Genomic DNA, 18,939 nt, shown 5'->3' with positions numbered 1-18,939 from the left:
TGAGCATTCGTGCCCACCGAACATTCGTATAACATCACTCGATAACAAATTAGGTTATTATGCACTGCGTCCAATCAAGACAGGCGAACCGTTGCGCATTTCAATAGTCACATTTTTGAAGCAAACGAAGGAACAGTGACGATTGGCTTTGAAAGATTACGGCTTTATTTGAAAGTGCCTACGATGTGAAGGTCCATCTGCTTCAGACGTGCAACGTAATCGATTAAAATCCGATTCCGACTATAAATTCATTGTATCAAATATTTCAAAGATTCGTTCCAACTTCAACGAGTTACTGAAAAAGTGTAGCACCTTTTTAACAAAGTATGGCCAATAATGAAATTGAGGAAGTGGTTTTTGCATTTGGAAGACTTTTAGCAATACCAATTGGCTCTATATACTCTATTCCACTCACTTATGCAGCTCAAGAAACAAAGAAGGAGAAGTAAGGTGATTCCATAGTTTGGACACTAATGTTTTCCATGTATCAGATCAACCAAAACAACAAAAGCAACCATAGATCGAAAACAACTATAGCAATACTTACTACACTAATCAACGCAAAGAATCGTCAATCGAAAATTCAATTTTTTCACAACGTAGAAAAACATTCGTTTATGTGACAAATGCAAGTTAGATTTTATTAATTAAATTCCTCTAAAAATATGAAAAACAATTTATGTGTATTGTTAATTTTTAAAAAAGTCATTAAACTTGTAGTTTATAAATTGTTCGGCGTCCAATTGTTGTTTGGCATTTTCAATATCTTGATTAATGGCTGCGATCAACGCATCCAGTGAGTCGAAATTTTTTTCGGGTCGCAAATAACCGCATATACACAGTTTCAATGTTTGTCCATAAAGATCTGTGTCAAATGTATGAATTATATGTGTTTCCTATCGAGAGAGAAAAACCAAAGTCATTGTATTAAGACACAAAAAAAGTGGTTTTGATAAAAATGAGATAAAGCTAAACTGGCTTTGCCATTCAATCGTTGACACCGTAATCCGCTTGAATAATAATGCTCAAATAAAATGAATATTGAAACACAAACCAGGGATTTTTCTTTATTATCGTAAAATGGATTCCAACCGATACTAAGTACAGCTTTGTAAACTTCCCCATTATCAACATTTGCCCATCCGAAATAGATGCCAGTTTTCAATTCCTCTGGCAACGCTTTAACGACATCCAATGGAATATTGGCTACAAAATTAAAACAAATATCATGAAATACTTGATTTTGAACGATTCAAAAGAATAAGATGAACTTTTCGAAAGAGATTACAATAAATGTTTACCTGTTGGACAGCCCAACTCTTTAGAACCACGTCCAAAGCCTTTAACAATTGGACCCGAGCAATAATACGGAAGACAGCTCATTGTAAAAGCAAAACTTAATTCTCCAATCAATAGTTTGAAATCGATTTGTATTTATTTCCAGTAATGACTGACCGCAGTTGCGATAGTATTTCAAGAAGCCAATAAAGTGATTGTGTCAATTGTCTTATCATTTAAAGTGTCAACAACCGAGTGAAGTTATAAACAATTGATTATAATTGTGGAAAATTCAACTTTTGCAGAGAAAAATAAGCAAATAATTAAAATAATGGAGTCAAAACTATGATAAAAACCATTCACTCTCATCTGAATAAATTGACGTTCGTTTTATAAATATTGACACGACACACGACTGTCATTGCTACATTTACAAACACATATGTGTTCGATGACAGTTGCCGTCGTTGCTGTTGCTGTTTCTTTGTTTTTGTAGCAGACTCTAAAATACGTAAATAGCACGTGCGTACTGTGTTGTTTTGAAGCGAATATTTTTATATTTTCGTTATTTTGGAACGTATTTGGTGCTTATCTGTATGTCTGAAGAAAAAAAAACTGAAAAAATAAAACGACAACAAAATGCTTATGATGTGTTTGGATATTTTTATTATAGAGTTAAACCAATACAAGTCACATGTTTATTTCATTTTATTTTCTGTTTATTTTATGTTGTTGAAATCGATAGATACGACATACATCATAGACATAGACGATGATAATCGTTCAATTGTATTTTTTTTAATTTTATTTTTTTAATTATTTGTTCAAGTGTGGAAGCAAAATCAAAATATGTCATAAACATTGAGAAGAATATTAGATTAGATCAACGGCAAAAAATGATTTAAAAATGAAGAAATAACATAAAGATTTTTTTTATCACCGATCCCCCATTTTTTTCTGCTTGAATTCCACAAAGCAATGCTTTAGAATGTAAAATACATTAATACCATTTTAATAGGCATGAAACGAGTCGTTTGTTTCTGGTGAAATTTAATTTGGTTCGGATGAGATTTTGTTGTTTGATGTTTGTTTGTGTTTGTTGGGTTGTTCAATTTCGCAAAGCAAACGAACTGCAATGAGTTCCGAGTTTGCGACCTTATTGAAACTCCTTCGAATTTGTTCCCGTTTGTCGTTAATTCTCATAAATGCCAAGCTTAATTTGTATGCGTCATGCGACGACAGAAAAAAAAACTTTTTTGATATTTTTTTAAGCATTTGAGAATGGACACGAACGTTATTCTTACTGAAAAGATATTATAATTTCCTTGAATTTGTATGTTTGTGTGATTGAACCTTGTCATACGCAATGTATTATTTAGTTCAGTTTTTTATCCAAAATCCGCTTTTTTTGAAGAAAGCTTTTCAAACATTTGAATACTCATTTCATTTTATACTTTGCATAGAATTCGTTAATTTGCTCATAATTGATACCGATCGCATCCAAAATACCCGTGAAACTGATATTGCTCAATTTCTTATCGATTAATTTGCCACCGGTGAGGAATGTCACGACATTCGGTTTTGCCATCGATGCATCCAATATATTTTCACCATTTGCTACATGCGTGTCATTTATGTAGTTGCAGAATTGGGCGATGTGCATAAATGTTGATGCCTCACGATCTGGAACGGAAATGAAATCGAATGAAATTAGTCAAATGTACAGCTCTCTCTCTCTCTCTCTCTCTCTCTCTCTCTCTCTCTCTCTTGGCATAAAATAAATTCAATGTAATAATTACCTAATTTCTTCGGAACCTTAATTAATGCGATTGATTTTGTTTCGTTGTTGCGTTGCAAACGAATAAATCGGCTACCACCACCATTGGTGAATTCACGTTCTAGCCATCGAATTGTGTTCCGTACTCCATCTGATGTTTTCTTCAATTCATCCAGTTCAGCAAGGACTATAACGAAAAATTGAAAAGTTTTAGCATTCCGTTTCAATGGCACAAATTTGGTTTTTAAATTTTCTTACCCGCGCTCGGTATAAGTACAACGAATTTCTTAGCCTTGACCAATTTTTTGACGATTTCCAAATGATGGGACAGGACTTTTGAATCGACCACCAAATATGGTGATAGAATATTCTTGGACATTTTGGCTTCAAGTACTTCAATTTCATGTTTCAGCCACAATTTTCCCATGAGCTGATGTTTTTCAGCGGCCGATGTTGCGTTGCTCTGTTCACCATTTGCTGGCGACACATTGGCTTGATTGTTTTGTTGACGATTTTTCAAGTATCCTTTTTTCAAATTGGGTTTTTTATCATCGTCAATGTGATGGCCATCGTCAGTACTGCTTCGGCCGGTTTGTTCTCCGTTGCGCGATAGAACGCACAATTCAGTGCCATTCGATTGTCGATTGCGACTTCTATTACGTACACGTCGTCTATTGCGTCGTCCTCGTTTGCGAATCCTCTTCATCGATCTCTGTTTTGTCGAAATGACTTTTATAAAGTTTCGTGTGCGCGAACAAAAGTTGTAGTCAAACTTTTTCATTTTGCATAACGAAAAACCGAAATCAATGAATAAGAAAATGCGTAAAATGGTCTCTTCATTTTCGGTGATTTTCAATTTTAGCGGTAACGTCCAATCCATGTGACGTTGACACAAATCAAATACGGCAAATTCTTTCAGCAATACATCTTCTTTCATCGGAATTGTTTGACGCATATCGAACAGTGAACGCAAACTCTCGCGTACATCATCAATTTCAATAAACGATCGCTCAAAATACACTTTTCGTGTAAACACATCAATGTTCATGGCGTTCAATAAATCAAAAATTTTCTCAATAAATTCAGGATTGGTGGTGAAGCAGTTCACAATTATAGCACTATTTCCGCGAAGCCAATCGAATAACAATTTCAAAGCAACCATTGTATTTTCATGTTGAAAAAATTCAATAATAATATTCGGATCAATTTTGTTGTATTTTTGTTTGAATCGAAGTTTTTCCGGCGCGGTAGTATTGTTCGAACTGGTTTCACCATTACACAATGTATTCTCAACATTATCGATTAGTTTGAATTGAAAATCAAACGGATTTGCCATACTGGGTTTATCAAATGTAAAATTATTTTGGCCATTTGTCGTTTCTTCGTCGAACAATTGAAGTTGCTTGAAACTGGACATAAAATCACCAAAAATACTGTGCTCATAGTTATTTGGCTGATTCAAACTTTCTTCTGGCTGCTTCTGATCAACGCCATTTGATGGATAAATGATTTGTTCATCTTCAATAATCACATCGTCATCATCGTCATTTGATTGCGGTTGGCTGTTGTGTTTTGTTTCACCATTCATTGACTGCTGTTGAACGAAAGAAAATTTATTTAAAACAATCTGATTTATACAAATGTTGTAATTGAATTTACCTTCGAACCATTTTCCATCACATTCTCTTCCTCTTCCTCACTTTCCGATGTGTACCAAGAATCATCGGCGTTTTCATCGGCACTATCTTCATCCGTACCGAAATCAGTATCCATTTCACATTCGCTGTCCTCAAAATACGATAAATCACTGTTCGAATGCTCCGACACCATGCGGCGACGACGTCGACGAAAATTACCGCGACGTTTTTGGTTTTTTGTTTGTGACGAAGACAACGGTGTTGATTTGCCAGCGTCTGATTCCCGTTCACGGCCACTGCTATTGGTTGCCATATCATCGTGCCCATTTAAATTGAACTTATGTCCGTTTCGCAAAAAGAATGAGTCATCGGAAAGTTTGTTAATTGTCAATTTTCCATTTAAATGACCTTTAACGCTTGCCGTGTCATTGCTTTCGTCATTGGTGTGCGAAGCTGACGACACCAATGATTCGATGTAACGTTTATGTTTTTCGCGTGCATCACGAACGGTTTGCTCGAAATCTTCAAAGTTTTTTAAATATTTTGCTTGAAATTTTGCATTTTGTGCTTCACGGCCTTCAATGAATTTATTCAATTTCATCGTACATGCACTCACTAGCTCCGAGCATAGTGCCACCAAAAATGCATTCAAACTGTGAATTTTATTCGAACCAATCGTCTTCAATTTTATCAAACAGAAGAAAAACGTCGCAATCATTTTGTATAGAATTTCGCCTGATAAATCAACGCGTTGCGATTGTAACATTTTACGAAAATCAAGCAACATACAATGGCACAACGAATTGAAATCGTTGATTTCCTTATCGTAGAAAAAAACATCGATGACCAACAGATAACGAGCAATAAAATCACGTAAACCGATTGTGTCACATTTCTCGTTGGATCCTTCGTTTTTTTCCAAATAGCTTGCATTGTTTTGAAATAAACACACGACACGGCTATCGCTCAATTCAAACGGTACAGGGCATGTCAACGAATACAAATAGTGATAAATCGAATCCAAATTGTATGTACTTCCAGCCAACAATGTTCCCAGTTGATTTTGTGCCATTCCCGTTTTTGGGTTTAGCTTGAATGCTTCGAAGTAATAGTTGGCAGCAAAATCCTGTAACAAAAAAAAATTGAAAGCTAATTTAATTTAAAAAGTAAAATAAAATAGTAGAGAAAATCACACTGAAAATGGTGGTAACTGACCTTGCTAATTTTCGGCATGGTAAAATCAAAATCGATAAAATATCGATGCAAATCACCCAATGAAATGAGTAATGCATGAATTGTTTCCATGGCATACTTGGTGACCTCATCTTGGGTTCGATTCTCATTGTGACAAATGCTATTTTGGCTGGCAACGGCTGTGTACAGGTTTTTTTCGCATGTATCCAGAAATGAAAAATCAACAACATCACGTAAATCCAAGCTAAATTTGCGCTCCAAATTTACGATGATTAGTTTAAAATGTGAAATACCCTCGATGATCAAATTGCTGATTTGCTCTTCCGCTTGTTTGCTGTTCGTCTGGTTTTTCTTCCACAAACGTTTGGCCAGCGAAATTAAATCATAATAACCTTTGAACCAAAGAATTTCACGACATTTTCGACCGATAACTTCGAATTCAGTTTGATAAATCAATGCTGTGCTCTGGTCAACGATTGAATTGCGCAGACTTTCAATGCGACCATCAAAAATGCCATCAATTGATTTAATTTTCTGCTTCTCTTGTTCGAACTGCTTCAGCAAATTATAGACACATCTAAAATGAAACGAAATTAAAGTGAAATTTTCAATTAGTATGCTGTTTGATGTGAAAAACAGACGTCGGCAATGGCCGTGCCAACAGATGCGTTGCAAAATGAGCAAGCACAATTTTATCAACACTTGTAAAGCGTCAACAAAAATAATCCAGATTTAACTGGTTGAATGAGGTTACCGCACGCAATAACCACAAAAATAAATTCTAAAACAAATAAAATCGTTTATGTTTTGACATCGGTTACGTGGAATTTGTAGAGCACCGGTTTATTTTTATGCAGTGCATATGTGAAGCTTCAATCTAAGTGGGCAAGAGACGTTCTTTCGCCCATTCTAACCAAATGACTCAATGCATATATTATGACTTTTCTCTTCATCGTTTTGGTTTGCATCGGATCTGTCGAAACTATTTTTTTGTCTGTCAAAAAAGTTGATAGATGTATATGTTTCCTATAATCATATGAAATGCGGATTTCTTTGCAGCGAAGCGGTTCTTTAAAATTGACCATTCGGACGATAAAATTTTGCACTCATTTTTAAATCACGTTTCAACGATATTCATTACAGTTAGAAAATGTATATGCAACAATCGCACATACGAAGGCATAAAAGTAACGACTTTTGCATAGGCTACTACCTATTTACTCTCGTGATATTTAACGATTCTATTTTTGATCGACCAATCAAATTTTTTTTTTCTATCGTTGTTTGATTTTCTACAAAAATACAATCCAATTTGTTGAGACAGCGAGAGAAAAAGAGATAGGAGCGACTAGAGCGTAGAGATAATGGTATGATGCAAAGACACGCTGCTGATAAATATATTTTCAAAAAAAAAATAATACGTGGTGGCATGCACGTCACAATCGTTGTAGGACGACAAAATAAAGTCATCGCTTTTAATTTGCAAAATATATTTAAAAAAAAATGTTATAAACAACCGAAAGAAACAAACGGAAGATTTTCGTCTAAACAAAAAATTTCAAAAAAAGAATAGCCAAATTTCAAATAGATGTGTATACTTACTTATATTGTTGTTTGATATCACGATCCAAAGGTTGTGCTGCCGCCGCAAATGGTTTGGATATCATAGATGTTGTTGTTGAATAATCCATCGTCATAATGATATTTGGTTTTGATTTGGTGTGTTCCGTTACTGATTGATTAAACTGTTGAAATGCATGAGATCCAAATGATGATCAAAAAACACAAGCTTTAAGCTGTTGGGATGGATATTCTCTGCGTGTCTATGCGATGATAAAATTGTAACATACAGCTGTTTTTGCTTTCCTCGAATTTTGCTTCAGGTTTTTGTTTCAGTGTTTCCCCCTTTCTCTCTCTCTCTCTCTTTCTCTTTGTAACGATCTCCTCTTAATTCTTCTTCTCTTTTTTTGCGCTTCGTTAAAGAGCCTTGAATTTCTTTAACATTGAAAGAAAAATACGGTTTTATGGTGTATTTTATTCCGTAAAAAATGGTGAACAACGTTTTTATGTATTATGGTCTGCGTTTGTTCAATGCATGGCCTATGTTGTAAGTTTCCGTCAAGATTTCGATACTAAAAGCACATTTTGCACGTTTCCATTAGTTATTTGTAAAAAAATTGCGTACATATTTATTTCATATTCCCAATTTGATGTCATTCCCGTACGATTTCGACTATTCTCTTCCGCACTTTGTTAATTACGTTGACGTGTTATTTTAATATTATTTATTTATTTATTTTACTTCTATCTTCTCGTCTTTTTTACTTTCGGTATATTTTCTGTTGAGGAAAATCGTTTCACACAAATTAAATCACAAATCGATTGAGTGACAAAGCAAAGTGATAAAAATAAAATGTTGATTAATTATTCACTTCGGTTCGTATGTGATTTCACACTTCCCATACGCACAACTTTGTGAACTTGCTTGCATCAGACAAGTAAATGACAGTACAAATCGTGTGTGCGATGAAAATGAAATAAAAATCCGCCACTGAGAACTGGCTTTTTCAGCGTGAAGCTATGCTCACATCGAGAATTTGCTAGACTCATTTGACATAATGATGCTGTGACTGGTCGTGTATGTGAGTTGACAGCACAACCAACTTCATGCTATACTTGAGACGATACACCGATAAATGAATAAATTAAAGAAATAACATTGAAATAAGCGATAAATTAAATTAAATTAAAACATTACAAAAATCACATTTCTCATCTGGATTTCAATTTAAATAAAAAACATTAAAAATTACTTTGAAATTGAAATTAATATTATTTTAGATCTACACTGGATTCTCATTTATTTTTGAAAAACCAGTGTTGCCAACGATTTGGCAAGCTTCCCTAAAAACAGAATCAGAAATAGTAAATAAATAATGAAAATCGAAGCATTTCTTTTGACAGTTTTATGTATTTTCACTTTGTACCATTGTTTTTTTTTTGTATTGGAGCGAAAGTATCCGATAAATTAAATTGAATAATATTATATTGCTTAGTGTCTATTGCACATTTTAAATATATTGATGTGAAACAAATCATTTTGAGTAAACGTTTGCCCAATAAATTTAAATGAAATGACTTCTGCATTGTATCTTGAACATTATTTAGATGGTATGGAATTTATTGTTGTCGCTGTGCACTGTAATTTGTGTGTTATTTTTATGTTGTTTGCTTTGTTTGTGAGATAGATGATGCATAATGTGAATGAAAACTGCAATAAAATTTCTAACCGCACCATTTGAAAATGATCAATTTCAATTTGTATTGTTATTTATTTGAAGGTTTGGAGCATCTGCCGAATGAATTACAGCGTAATTTTACTCTAATGAGAGAATTAGATTCGCGTGCACAAACTCTGATGAAGAGCATTGACGAAAAAGCCGATGAGTTTATGAAAACGCTGGTGAAAGACAAAGACTCCATACCAGAGGAGGCTCGCAAAGAAAAATTAAAAGCAATCCAAGACATGTTTAACAAAGCAAAGGAATACGGTGACGACAAGGTACAATTGGCTATTCAAACATATGAATTAGTGGACAAACATATTAGACGATTGGATTCGGATTTGGCGCGTTTCGAAGGTGAAATTCAAGATAAAACATTGACAGCTGCTAAGACAACAAAAACAGATGAATCAGCACCAAAACGTAAAATCCACCACCAAATTTTATCACTTTGTTCAATCATTGGTTTCTAACATAAAAAAAAATGTTCGTTTTTTAGGTGGCCGGAAACGTATTAAAGATATCAAAGTTCCAATGAATAAAAAGAAGCGTGCAGCGCCGAGTGCATTGTCATCGGAAGAGGAATCGCGAGCAGAAACCGTTAAAACGCCGAAGAGCACCAAAAAGCAGAAGGTATTTGTATTAATTGCTAATTAATTTTCATTATTTTCATTCGTTTCCTTTGTGGCTCTTCTATTTAAGGTAATTCAAGAAAAAGAGACTCGCAAAACTACAAAGGTAAATCATCCATTAATTTTACTCATTACTCACCATTTTATCAAAAAAATATGAAGATTTAACTTTTTTTCTACTTAATTTTATTGTATTTAGAACTATTTTTCAGTTTATTTGAGTTTATTGACGATTCATAGAACCTTAAGTACACTATTAAATATAGAAAGGATATATCATATAAAATTATTTGGAATATTTCAACAACAAAAAAACATCCAAAAGAATTAATTGTTGACGCTTCAATCTGATGGAATTAAATGATCCAGTGTGATTTTTATTATTGATCTATTCCAAAAAAGATTAATATGAAATACTTAAAAATATTGATTTCGTTCATTTCATAATCATATTTTTTCCATCAATTCATAATTTTGTTGTGACATTTCTGCTAACATTCTAAAACCAATGGTTACATAGCATGTAGTACATACCCAAAATTTCGTGACCTCATTTTTTTAATCAATGACCTTAACCATGTGTACAAACCAACATAGGTCAAGTCCATTATATTATTAATTTCCAGACAATATATTTGGATATTATCATCCAGAGCTCATCTGATTCAGGCACGGAAATGGAGCGAAAACAATAGAAGTCTTTTTATGAGTATAAAAACACTGCCATTGCGAAATCATTGCTATTGTTTTCACTCCATTTCAGCGTCTGACATCAGCCATATGAGCTGAAATATCTGGATATCAATAACCAAATATATTATCTGTTAATTTTCTCACATTCCATATGATCGTTAATATTCATTGCTTAACTCACGCATTTCCATCTCAAATGCTTGTCTATTCAAATGATGCTAATTTTCAATGTTTTGATTACATTTTTAAAATGAAGAAAACAACAGAGACAGAGGAACCGAAAACAGAGCCGACTGGACATACTACACCGCACCCGAGTGATGTTCTTGATATGCCGGTTGATCCAAATGAACCGACCTATTGTGTGTGCCAACAAGTATCTTACGGTGAAATGATTGGCTGCGATAATACAGATGTAACATAATTTCTCATTCGAATAACATTTTTCTTATTCATTAACCATGTATTTTCGTTTATTTTACAGTGTCCGATCGAATGGTTCCACTTTGCTTGCGTTGGATTAACTACAAAACCGAAGGGCAAATGGTTTTGTCCGAAATGTTCACAGGATCGCAAGAAGAAATAAACAATGAACACATCGATCCACAAATTAAATTTGATAATTTGTATTTTAATTTTATTTGCATCACACGGACAAACACACAAACATTTTCACACATACGATCACTCCTGTATACAGGCAAAAACTCTTCATACACATTTATGCATAGTTTGATGAAACAACATAATGTTCAACTGTATCTAAAATTATTTGTTTATATGCAGTTTGATTTCTTTTGTGAGCACCATGTTGAGCATTTAATAGAAAAGTTGCAAACCTCTTCTGTTTTTTTTTCAAGATTGAAGTCCATCTGAAGAGGCAGCTAAACGCTATTTACACTCTTCTTTCAATTTTATGTATGCTGTGGAGCAAAATACATGAATCGGACTCGATGCTTCACGTCGTCTTTTATTGATACGCTCAATGTACAAAATCGAAACAGAAATGCAGCTCAACAAAAGTTTATTTAAAAAAAAAACGGATTTTTTGCTTGGATATTGTGGTGGCTGCGCACATTCACCTTCAACTCGCTTTAAATCCTGTCGGAGTACATTTCTTTATGAAATAAAAAAAAAACAATGTTAACATTTTCACATATTTGAATACCAGTTACAAAGTAGCATTAGCGCTGCCGATTTACTATTATTTTTTTATTATGTATGTTTGTTCCTTTTGTTTGTTTATCGTTATTGAATCAACGATCAAAAGTGCTGAAAATTGAAAATAGTGAAACGATTTTCAATGTTCAAAATCCAATATTTGCCACGAGAAATGAAAAAAAGAGTAAAATATTGTATTAGCGTATTTTATACTTTAGTATGTAAGACAATAAATCTCTCCTAGCATTAGGATGCAAACAAATTCACCATTTTTTTTGGTGACCTGACGACCATCAACACGTAAACACACAGACACACATACTCAACAGATTTACACAAATACATACCAACATTAACGATTAAAACAGTTTTATGATTAATTTCGTAAATTTCTATTAAAAACTAATTATTTACACATATTCGATAATCCAATTTTTAATAAATTCCATAGATAATATAGAGGAAAATTGTTTTCTTGGATTTCTAGAACAAAAAATAAAACGGAACTTGTCTTATTATCAACCTACCACTACTGGAGCTCGTGTGTGCTGTAACAAGAAAACAAAATATAAAAACAAAAAAACCTGATTTCTGGTTAAGTTCTTCCTTTATTCCAAAAGAAATTTAGTCATAAACAATTAACAAGTAAAATGGTTGAATTAAAAATCTAAATAATGAATTGAAGCAATTTCAAATTTTGAAATGTATGCTCAAAATGTAATGTTACTTTTACAATATGATTCACTTAGTGCGATTTGAAGTAATGGATATTTTGTTTGCGTTAAAGCGGTTTTAATTGGGAAGAACGTATCTTGTTCGAAATATAACGTACACATTTGTGCACCACGTAATTTGCTACGTTCTTCATTTAATTTTTTCAGATCGATGTCGGTGTCCTTATTGCGAACAACCTGAAATATGATTCGTTTCAATTGCGGTGAATTCCGAATGAATGGAAAGACGGTATCAAATTTTTCGATGATTATCTGGATTTCTTCAAGATTTTGTAGTTTCCGTGACAATATTTCAGCGTATTCAATTTTTTTGATGGTATAAAAGTTCAAACTTTTCAATTGAGTAAATGTACCAATGGCTGCGGCCAATTCTTCGCTGTCAATTTCCTCTGAGCCCAAGTCCAATCCATGCAATGCCTTCAATGATTTCAGCTCTTTTGGAAAATCAACGCACACCGTTCCGTGCCACACTTTGATGTATAATCGTTTATAGTTGCCATTTGCATGAAGTGCATTGAACTGTGTGCATAAATCGTCGATTTTGTGTCTAATTGCACGATATGCTCGGCTCGAATAATACTTATCAAATGTTTTGGTCATTTGTGATGCCATTCTGTGTCCGCTCTCCTTTAATCCAAACAGTAGCTCATCCAGTTTGACATTGGCCAATTTAATAATTTCAGCAACGGCAAATGCATTCAAATCTTGCGATATGAATGTTTTGAGCGTTGTATTACGTTGCATGAATTTGATTAAATGATCATATATCTCCTTTCTGATGTAGTTCAATTCCAGCAACTCCAAATGTGGATATGTGTGCTGTAGCCATTGATGTTGGAGGCCACGCTTTTCCAAATCTTCAAATATAAAACCGCGCAAATGTAAGCGTTTCATATTTTTACAGTGTTGCAGTATGGTAAAATGGAGATTATTTTCAACCATACAATCGTCAAGTGTTAATACTTCGATATTTTTCAATATATCAATAATCCAGTTGATGTGCTCATCCAATAATTTTCGCGATGATATAGCCAATGATTGAAGTTGTTTGCTACAACGTTCGTATACACAACGATAGATATTCAAGTCTTCACCCGAAATGCGAACGTCTCGTAACAAATGACTGAATGTTCTCGACCATGTTAATTTTGGTATCAGTATAATGCCGTCGCCTAAATTCCATATGTTTATACAAGCAAATGGAAATTTTCGTGGGAAAAAGTCCATAATTAACATACGCAGACGTTTACACGTTCTACTCATTCTGGCCAAATCATCTAGAGGTAACCATTCTAGTATAGCTTCAATGCAATCATTATTTAAGATTAAAAACGTCATTACATTTTCGTCGAAAACTGATGTTGCTGCTGTCGACGTTGTCGCCGCTGCCGCCACCATCTTATCCGAATCCGTTCTCACTACAGTGAGTTTTCGTCTTTTAGTTTCACTCATTTTTCGTTCAGTATTTTGGTAATTTTTTTTATGTATAAATTGAAACTTCACGTTACATTAATTTTATCACAATGGTACACAACTTTTTAATATCGTTTTTTTTTTTACTTATGAAATTCTTTGAATTTATTTTTAAAAAATCGTCTTTCTTTTTTTTTCTCAATAAATTGGCAAAAAATTATCGAAATTTTATTTCAAAATAATACCATCAATAATTTATCATTATTGTCACACTATTTTTATTGCTATTTTAATGTAAGCTTGGGTTTTTTTTGGACACCACTTCATTTTGCTGCAAAATGCATTTCATTTGAAACCAATGTCTTTCTTTTGACAGCAAAATGAAGTGTGACTTCATTAAACCGCTTTTCGAAACATGAAACCTCGGTTGTTCATTTTTACGTATCAAATACTGAAATATCGATAGACTACTGACTCTCTTACTCTTTCACTTTTTCTACAGTCGGAGCGAGAAAAATGCTCAACTATTAGAGGAAATTGATAATTTGGCCGATTAAATTAAATACATACGCATCAAAATGTATTTTTATTGGAACCCATACGCATCACTTATCACAATTTTTTTTTGTATTGATGAGTACACAGTGAATTTCGTAACGTTCGTTTCAAATATGAACACAAACTTACGAATCACAAGTCGATATAACAGAATCACATGTACGTATCAAGTATTTTGGCATTTTGTATGTGTATGAACAACACAAAGAGTTTACTGACAGCTCATACACGACGACAACAACGATGATGATGACAACCAAAACTAACACAAGCACACACATTCATCTTCTATACACACAAACACATAATACCAATAAGAAATTTCAGCTGTGAGCTGGTGCAGTGCAGTGAAAAGGAAACAATACGCGACATATCGTCAACAAAACAACTATAAATTGCTAGCACATAGCAAAATTATAAATGAAAATAAAAACAATAATAAATTTGTAAACCATGAGACAAAGGTTGAAATAGCAGATAAATTATAAATAAAAGTGTTCATATGTGATGTCTTTGTTTAGTTGTTCTTGGTCAATCGTTGCATTCAAACGTGTATTCTTCTGCAATTAATGATTCACATCTTTATGGTGACTCAAACGAAGAAAAAGATAAAAAAGATAAATAAAAACAATAATAATTTTTTATTAATTGTGAATATTGTGCATTGTCTGATAAATTGAGAACAAACATTTTGATTGATGTTGATGGAATCGGTATCATTTTATCAATGTTATAATTTATTCGAAAGAAAATCACTGTAAATGTAAGTGCAATATTTATTTTTACCGAATTTTTGCAATTAAGAAACAAGTTATTGTGTAACATACATCATATGCAATTTGATGGGCCTATTTTCGTAACATTTTTTTTTGTCTCATTAGTGATTCACTGCAACTAACGATAATAATAAGTTTGTGTTTTCATTTAAACACGCCATCAATATACACTTGGAACCTTTGAATTTTGACCTCATTCGTTTATCGTCAATACGCTCACATACGCGTTTCTGTGGTTGTTCTTGTGCGTTCTAGTTGCGTTAGATTTCTTCTATTTCACGTGCTCTACATGAATTTTAAATAACAAGACCTTGCCAACAACACTGTACGAAGCAGCTGTATAAATTGAAGTACCCTTGTGCAAAACAAAGGTGTCTGAGTCCAATTTAGTTAATTAATATTTAGTGAGCGAATATAATTATTATTCTGAATTGTTCGTTCGAAATTTGTGCAAAGGAATAGGTAACTACGATGTAATATCAGACATTTGTCTAACTAAATTCACGATTTGTGTGCTGAAAAATCGACGTTAGCCAGAAGATTAATGAAAATATTTTCAGAAGGGTTCAGTTTGTTCAGTATTTTGCTATCGGTTTGAAGGCAAAAAAATAGACGAAAAAATCAAACATTACAGACGTTATAAAGATTTTATCATCATACGAAAAAGTCGAATTTTCGCCGTTTTCCTTCTTCGTACCTTCATTCGATACGGAAAAGTCAAAGTTCAACGATCAATAATAACTATACAAACCACTTGCAAGAAGATTAAAATGAACACGCTCACTTTTCATGCAATGCACCATTTAGCTAGCAAAGCATATTTTTGAAACAACATGAACTTTAGTTTTTGTTCTGGCGTCGTTGAGCAATCGTCGACAATTTGATATCTCGGTTAATAAATATCATATCCGCGATGAAATTCAATGAAAATTCTGATTTGACTGTTTCAGACCAAACCAAAGATGTGGGAATATTATGGCAAACCGGGAACTTCACCAATTGATTGGTGTGAAGGCAATTATCAAGTGAGCAGCAATATAGCAGAGTTCGTAAATACAGTGAGTACATAAATAGATTTGGATTTATTGTTATTAATATTTGTCACACAAAAGTCGAATAATTTCAGTAAACGATGAGTATTATTCGATTATTATTTTTGTTCTGTTCGTGCCGTTACTTGCAAATCATTATTTTCTTCGTACATCAGAATGTATTATAAAAAGAATAAATTAAATGAGTAATTTCACACAAAAAAAAAAGAGTCAACATGGACTTGTTTTACTTGATACGCAATTTGATTATAACGCTCGTTTGTAATCGTTGTAACCGTTTACCTGTTCGTGTCGAAAAAAGCTAAAATTAAGTACACGTTTTATTGAGAATAAAAATGAGAACGAAAATAACCAAGTTTGTATGTCAGAAAAAAGTAATAATCGTCGTTGATTATTAGCTGTAAAGGATTTTTCTATTGGTTCAAATATATTTACATCACTTTTGATCCACATCAAAATTTCAATAAACTCAACGAGTCACTGTAATTGTGATTATAGATAACATCGACAAAGACAGAAAAAAGCATTCGTTTATATTGTGCTTATCATCGTTTCATCGTACCGATTGTAATAAACAGAACTATTTACAATAATTAATGATTACAAATATTTTATGTTCGTTATTTTTCTATTTTTCGTTTTAGTTGAGCAATTTCTTGTTTTTGTTGTTGCCACCGATTTTGATACACTTGTTCAGAGATTATGGTCACTTTGTAAACCCTGGAATACATGTCATATGGGTTCTAATGATTGTTGTCGGGTTAAGTTCGGCATATTTTCATGCAACCCTCTCGCTCATCGGCCAATTACTTGATGAGCTGGCTATTTTGTGGGTGTGTGCGGCCGCATTTTCGATGTTTTTTCCAAAAAAATTCTTTCCTCGTTGTTTGAATGGAAACCGGTAATTTAGTAGAAAATTATAGATAATTCTGTTTTAAAATGTTATATTGATTGTTTCGTTCTCACCAATCAATTACCTATTTAATAATTTAGGAAAATATTCGGCACCGTGTTGGGAATATGCGCTGCAATTTGCACAGGACTTACGTTTTGGGAGCCAGCTGTCAATGCTTTTGCGCTTATGCTTCTCGTTATTCCAACATTTATAATATTGTGTTCAGCAATTAAAGAGTATGTATTCACAACGATTATAATTATACGGTCATTTGTTTCCATTGAAATTATTGATTATTATTCATTTCTATTTTCACAGGGAGCGTTCAATGCGAATCTACCGGTTAGGATTGCGTACAGCGCTCGTTATGACATTGGCCATTATATGCTGGTTACTTGATAAATTCTTCTGTGATACTGTGCTTGGTGAAAAATTCCCATATTTGCATGCAATGTGGCACATTTTAATTTTCATATCATCGTACACTGCTTGTGTTCTATTCGCATACTATGCGGTCAAAGAAGAATATGCGAATCGAATTGCTGATCTCCGTTACTGGCCTGTCAATGATTTTGAGCTTGGTATTCCATTTGTTTCCATCAAATGTTATTACAATGATGAAAAACGAAATATATAACTCGAAAATGCAACACACAGCGGTCAGCATGTGTGAAATACGACGAAATAGGACACCCGGATACATTTCAATGTACTCAATTTGATATACACACTGATTAGCAGAGTCATAGATTTTAAACGACGTTACAAAGACATACCAATTGATGATAAAGATTCACGAAGAACACATTTCAATTATAACTATAATCGTGACTTCGGTCCATTTTATCAACTATAACATATGTTATAGATTTTTATTGAGACACTTTAAGTTTTATTTTTTTTTTTATCCTGAAATTTTGTTTATTGTGAAAGATTACTAGACACTAGTATATTTTGTAAGCTATTATTTAGTGTAGTGTTACTATATCCCGTAATTATTCTTTTACTAATGGACAACTGACGATTTATCAATTTAAAAGTACCAGTATATATGTACTTAAATGATTTTCCATTTGATTTTCGCAGAAAAACCACATAAATATAAATATATATACCATAACACCGCATGCCGAACGATAATTGAAATCAGATTTACATAGTTTATACATTTTACGCTTCCATGATAGTGTTAAATAAATGATATTTGCATTAAACATGCATGCATCACAATACCACAAAACATTTGACTATATGCCATTAAATGATATGAGATATTGTTATTAAAACTTATAGTAGCCAAAATAGAAAATAATCCATTCGTCTTTTATTTGAATACAGTCGATTTTGAATTTTGGAAAGGAAAGATAGCTTCTTCTAATCACCTTGGAAATAATGACATCCGGGCAGCATAGTAAACATAAATTACTATGTTTATGATAGTTCCTTTGGCAATTTGATCAATTACCACGGGTAAAATAACGGTATTGTTTTTCCAAGTTTTCACAATGATAAGTAAAGTTCGATAATCACTGAGCCGCTCCGGTTGAAATCAAGCAGACTTTTAGACAAACCTATTCACTTCATAGAAGTATTTCGATTATTTAGTAAACTCGCTATTCGTTAAATTAATCTGCTAATTGTTTCAAACTTACTTGCTTCGAATCAATAAAAAAATTGTGATAAAATTAATGTAACGTGAAGTTTCAATTTATAGTATTTTGTGAATTTCACATGGTGTTCTTATCATCATTTTAAACCATCAAGTCATTGCACTCTTTATTGTACGTTACTCGCTGAAAGTGATATGAATTTAGTTGCGCTATGATGGGACAGATGGCGTTTTTTCAAAAAGCAC

At 33.1% G+C, this 18,939-nt stretch overlaps 4 protein-coding genes across 6 annotated transcripts; 2 read left to right on the top strand and 2 right to left on the bottom strand.

The window, feature by feature from the left end:
- Nucleotides 1–614: 614 nt before the first annotated feature.
- LOC116339599 (putative riboflavin kinase) lies at nucleotides 615–1,656 on the bottom strand. The gene is made up of 3 exons (XM_031765572.1): nucleotides 1,302–1,656; nucleotides 1,055–1,206; nucleotides 615–896 (listed from the first exon to the last, which is right to left on the bottom strand). Exons 1-3 carry the CDS (start codon nucleotides 1,381–1,383, stop codon nucleotides 690–692), a joined length of 441 nt encoding a protein of 146 aa, XP_031621432.1. The 5' UTR covers nucleotides 1,384–1,656; the 3' UTR covers nucleotides 615–689.
- Nucleotides 1,657–1,918: 262 nt separating this feature from the next.
- Nucleotides 1,919–8,413, bottom strand: LOC116339568 (protein SMG5). Of its 2 annotated transcripts, none has more exons than XM_031765523.1 (6): nucleotides 7,489–8,413; nucleotides 5,908–6,463; nucleotides 4,715–5,818; nucleotides 3,314–4,646; nucleotides 3,078–3,242; nucleotides 1,919–2,961 (listed from the first exon to the last, which is right to left on the bottom strand). In XM_031765523.1, exons 1-6 carry the CDS (start codon nucleotides 7,581–7,583, stop codon nucleotides 2,717–2,719), a joined length of 3,498 nt encoding a protein of 1,165 aa, XP_031621383.1. In that variant the 5' UTR covers nucleotides 7,584–8,413; the 3' UTR covers nucleotides 1,919–2,716. The 2 variants fall into 2 exon arrangements, with proteins under 2 accessions (XP_031621383.1, XP_031621382.1); XM_031765522.1 differs by having other exon boundaries at nucleotides 3,314–4,649; nucleotides 7,489–8,412.
- A 517-nt stretch (nucleotides 8,414–8,930) lies between these two features.
- Nucleotides 8,931–12,090, top strand: LOC116339455 (inhibitor of growth protein 4). Of its 2 annotated transcripts, XM_031765339.1 has the most exons (6): nucleotides 8,931–9,057; nucleotides 9,228–9,593; nucleotides 9,670–9,803; nucleotides 9,873–9,908; nucleotides 10,752–10,910; nucleotides 10,980–12,090. In XM_031765339.1, the coding sequence occupies exons 1-6, from the start codon at nucleotides 9,021–9,023 to the stop codon at nucleotides 11,079–11,081; spliced, it is 834 nt and encodes a 277-aa protein (XP_031621199.1). In that variant the 5' UTR covers nucleotides 8,931–9,020; the 3' UTR covers nucleotides 11,082–12,090. The 2 variants fall into 2 exon arrangements, with proteins under 2 accessions (XP_031621199.1, XP_031621200.1); XM_031765340.1 differs by lacking the exon at nucleotides 9,873–9,908.
- Nucleotides 12,091–14,699: 2,609 nt separating this feature from the next.
- LOC116339824 (alkaline ceramidase) lies at nucleotides 14,700–18,396 on the top strand. Its single transcript, XM_031765889.1, has 5 exons — nucleotides 14,700–15,124; nucleotides 16,088–16,195; nucleotides 16,834–17,090; nucleotides 17,183–17,320; nucleotides 17,403–18,396. The coding sequence occupies exons 2-5, from the start codon at nucleotides 16,100–16,102 to the stop codon at nucleotides 17,719–17,721; spliced, it is 810 nt and encodes a 269-aa protein (XP_031621749.1). The 5' UTR covers nucleotides 14,700–15,124; nucleotides 16,088–16,099; the 3' UTR covers nucleotides 17,722–18,396.
- Nucleotides 18,397–18,939: the final 543 nt, after the last annotated feature.

This window comes from Contarinia nasturtii, unplaced genomic scaffold (assembly GCF_009176525.2).
Source record: "Contarinia nasturtii isolate CC-2019 unplaced genomic scaffold, AAFC_CNas_1.1 Cnas_scaffold_533, whole genome shotgun sequence".
NCBI classification, from domain to species: domain Eukaryota; kingdom Metazoa; phylum Arthropoda; class Insecta; order Diptera; family Cecidomyiidae; genus Contarinia; species Contarinia nasturtii.
The sequence above is the reverse complement of the archived record's forward strand: the minus strand, read 5'-3'. Positions and strand labels throughout refer to the sequence as shown.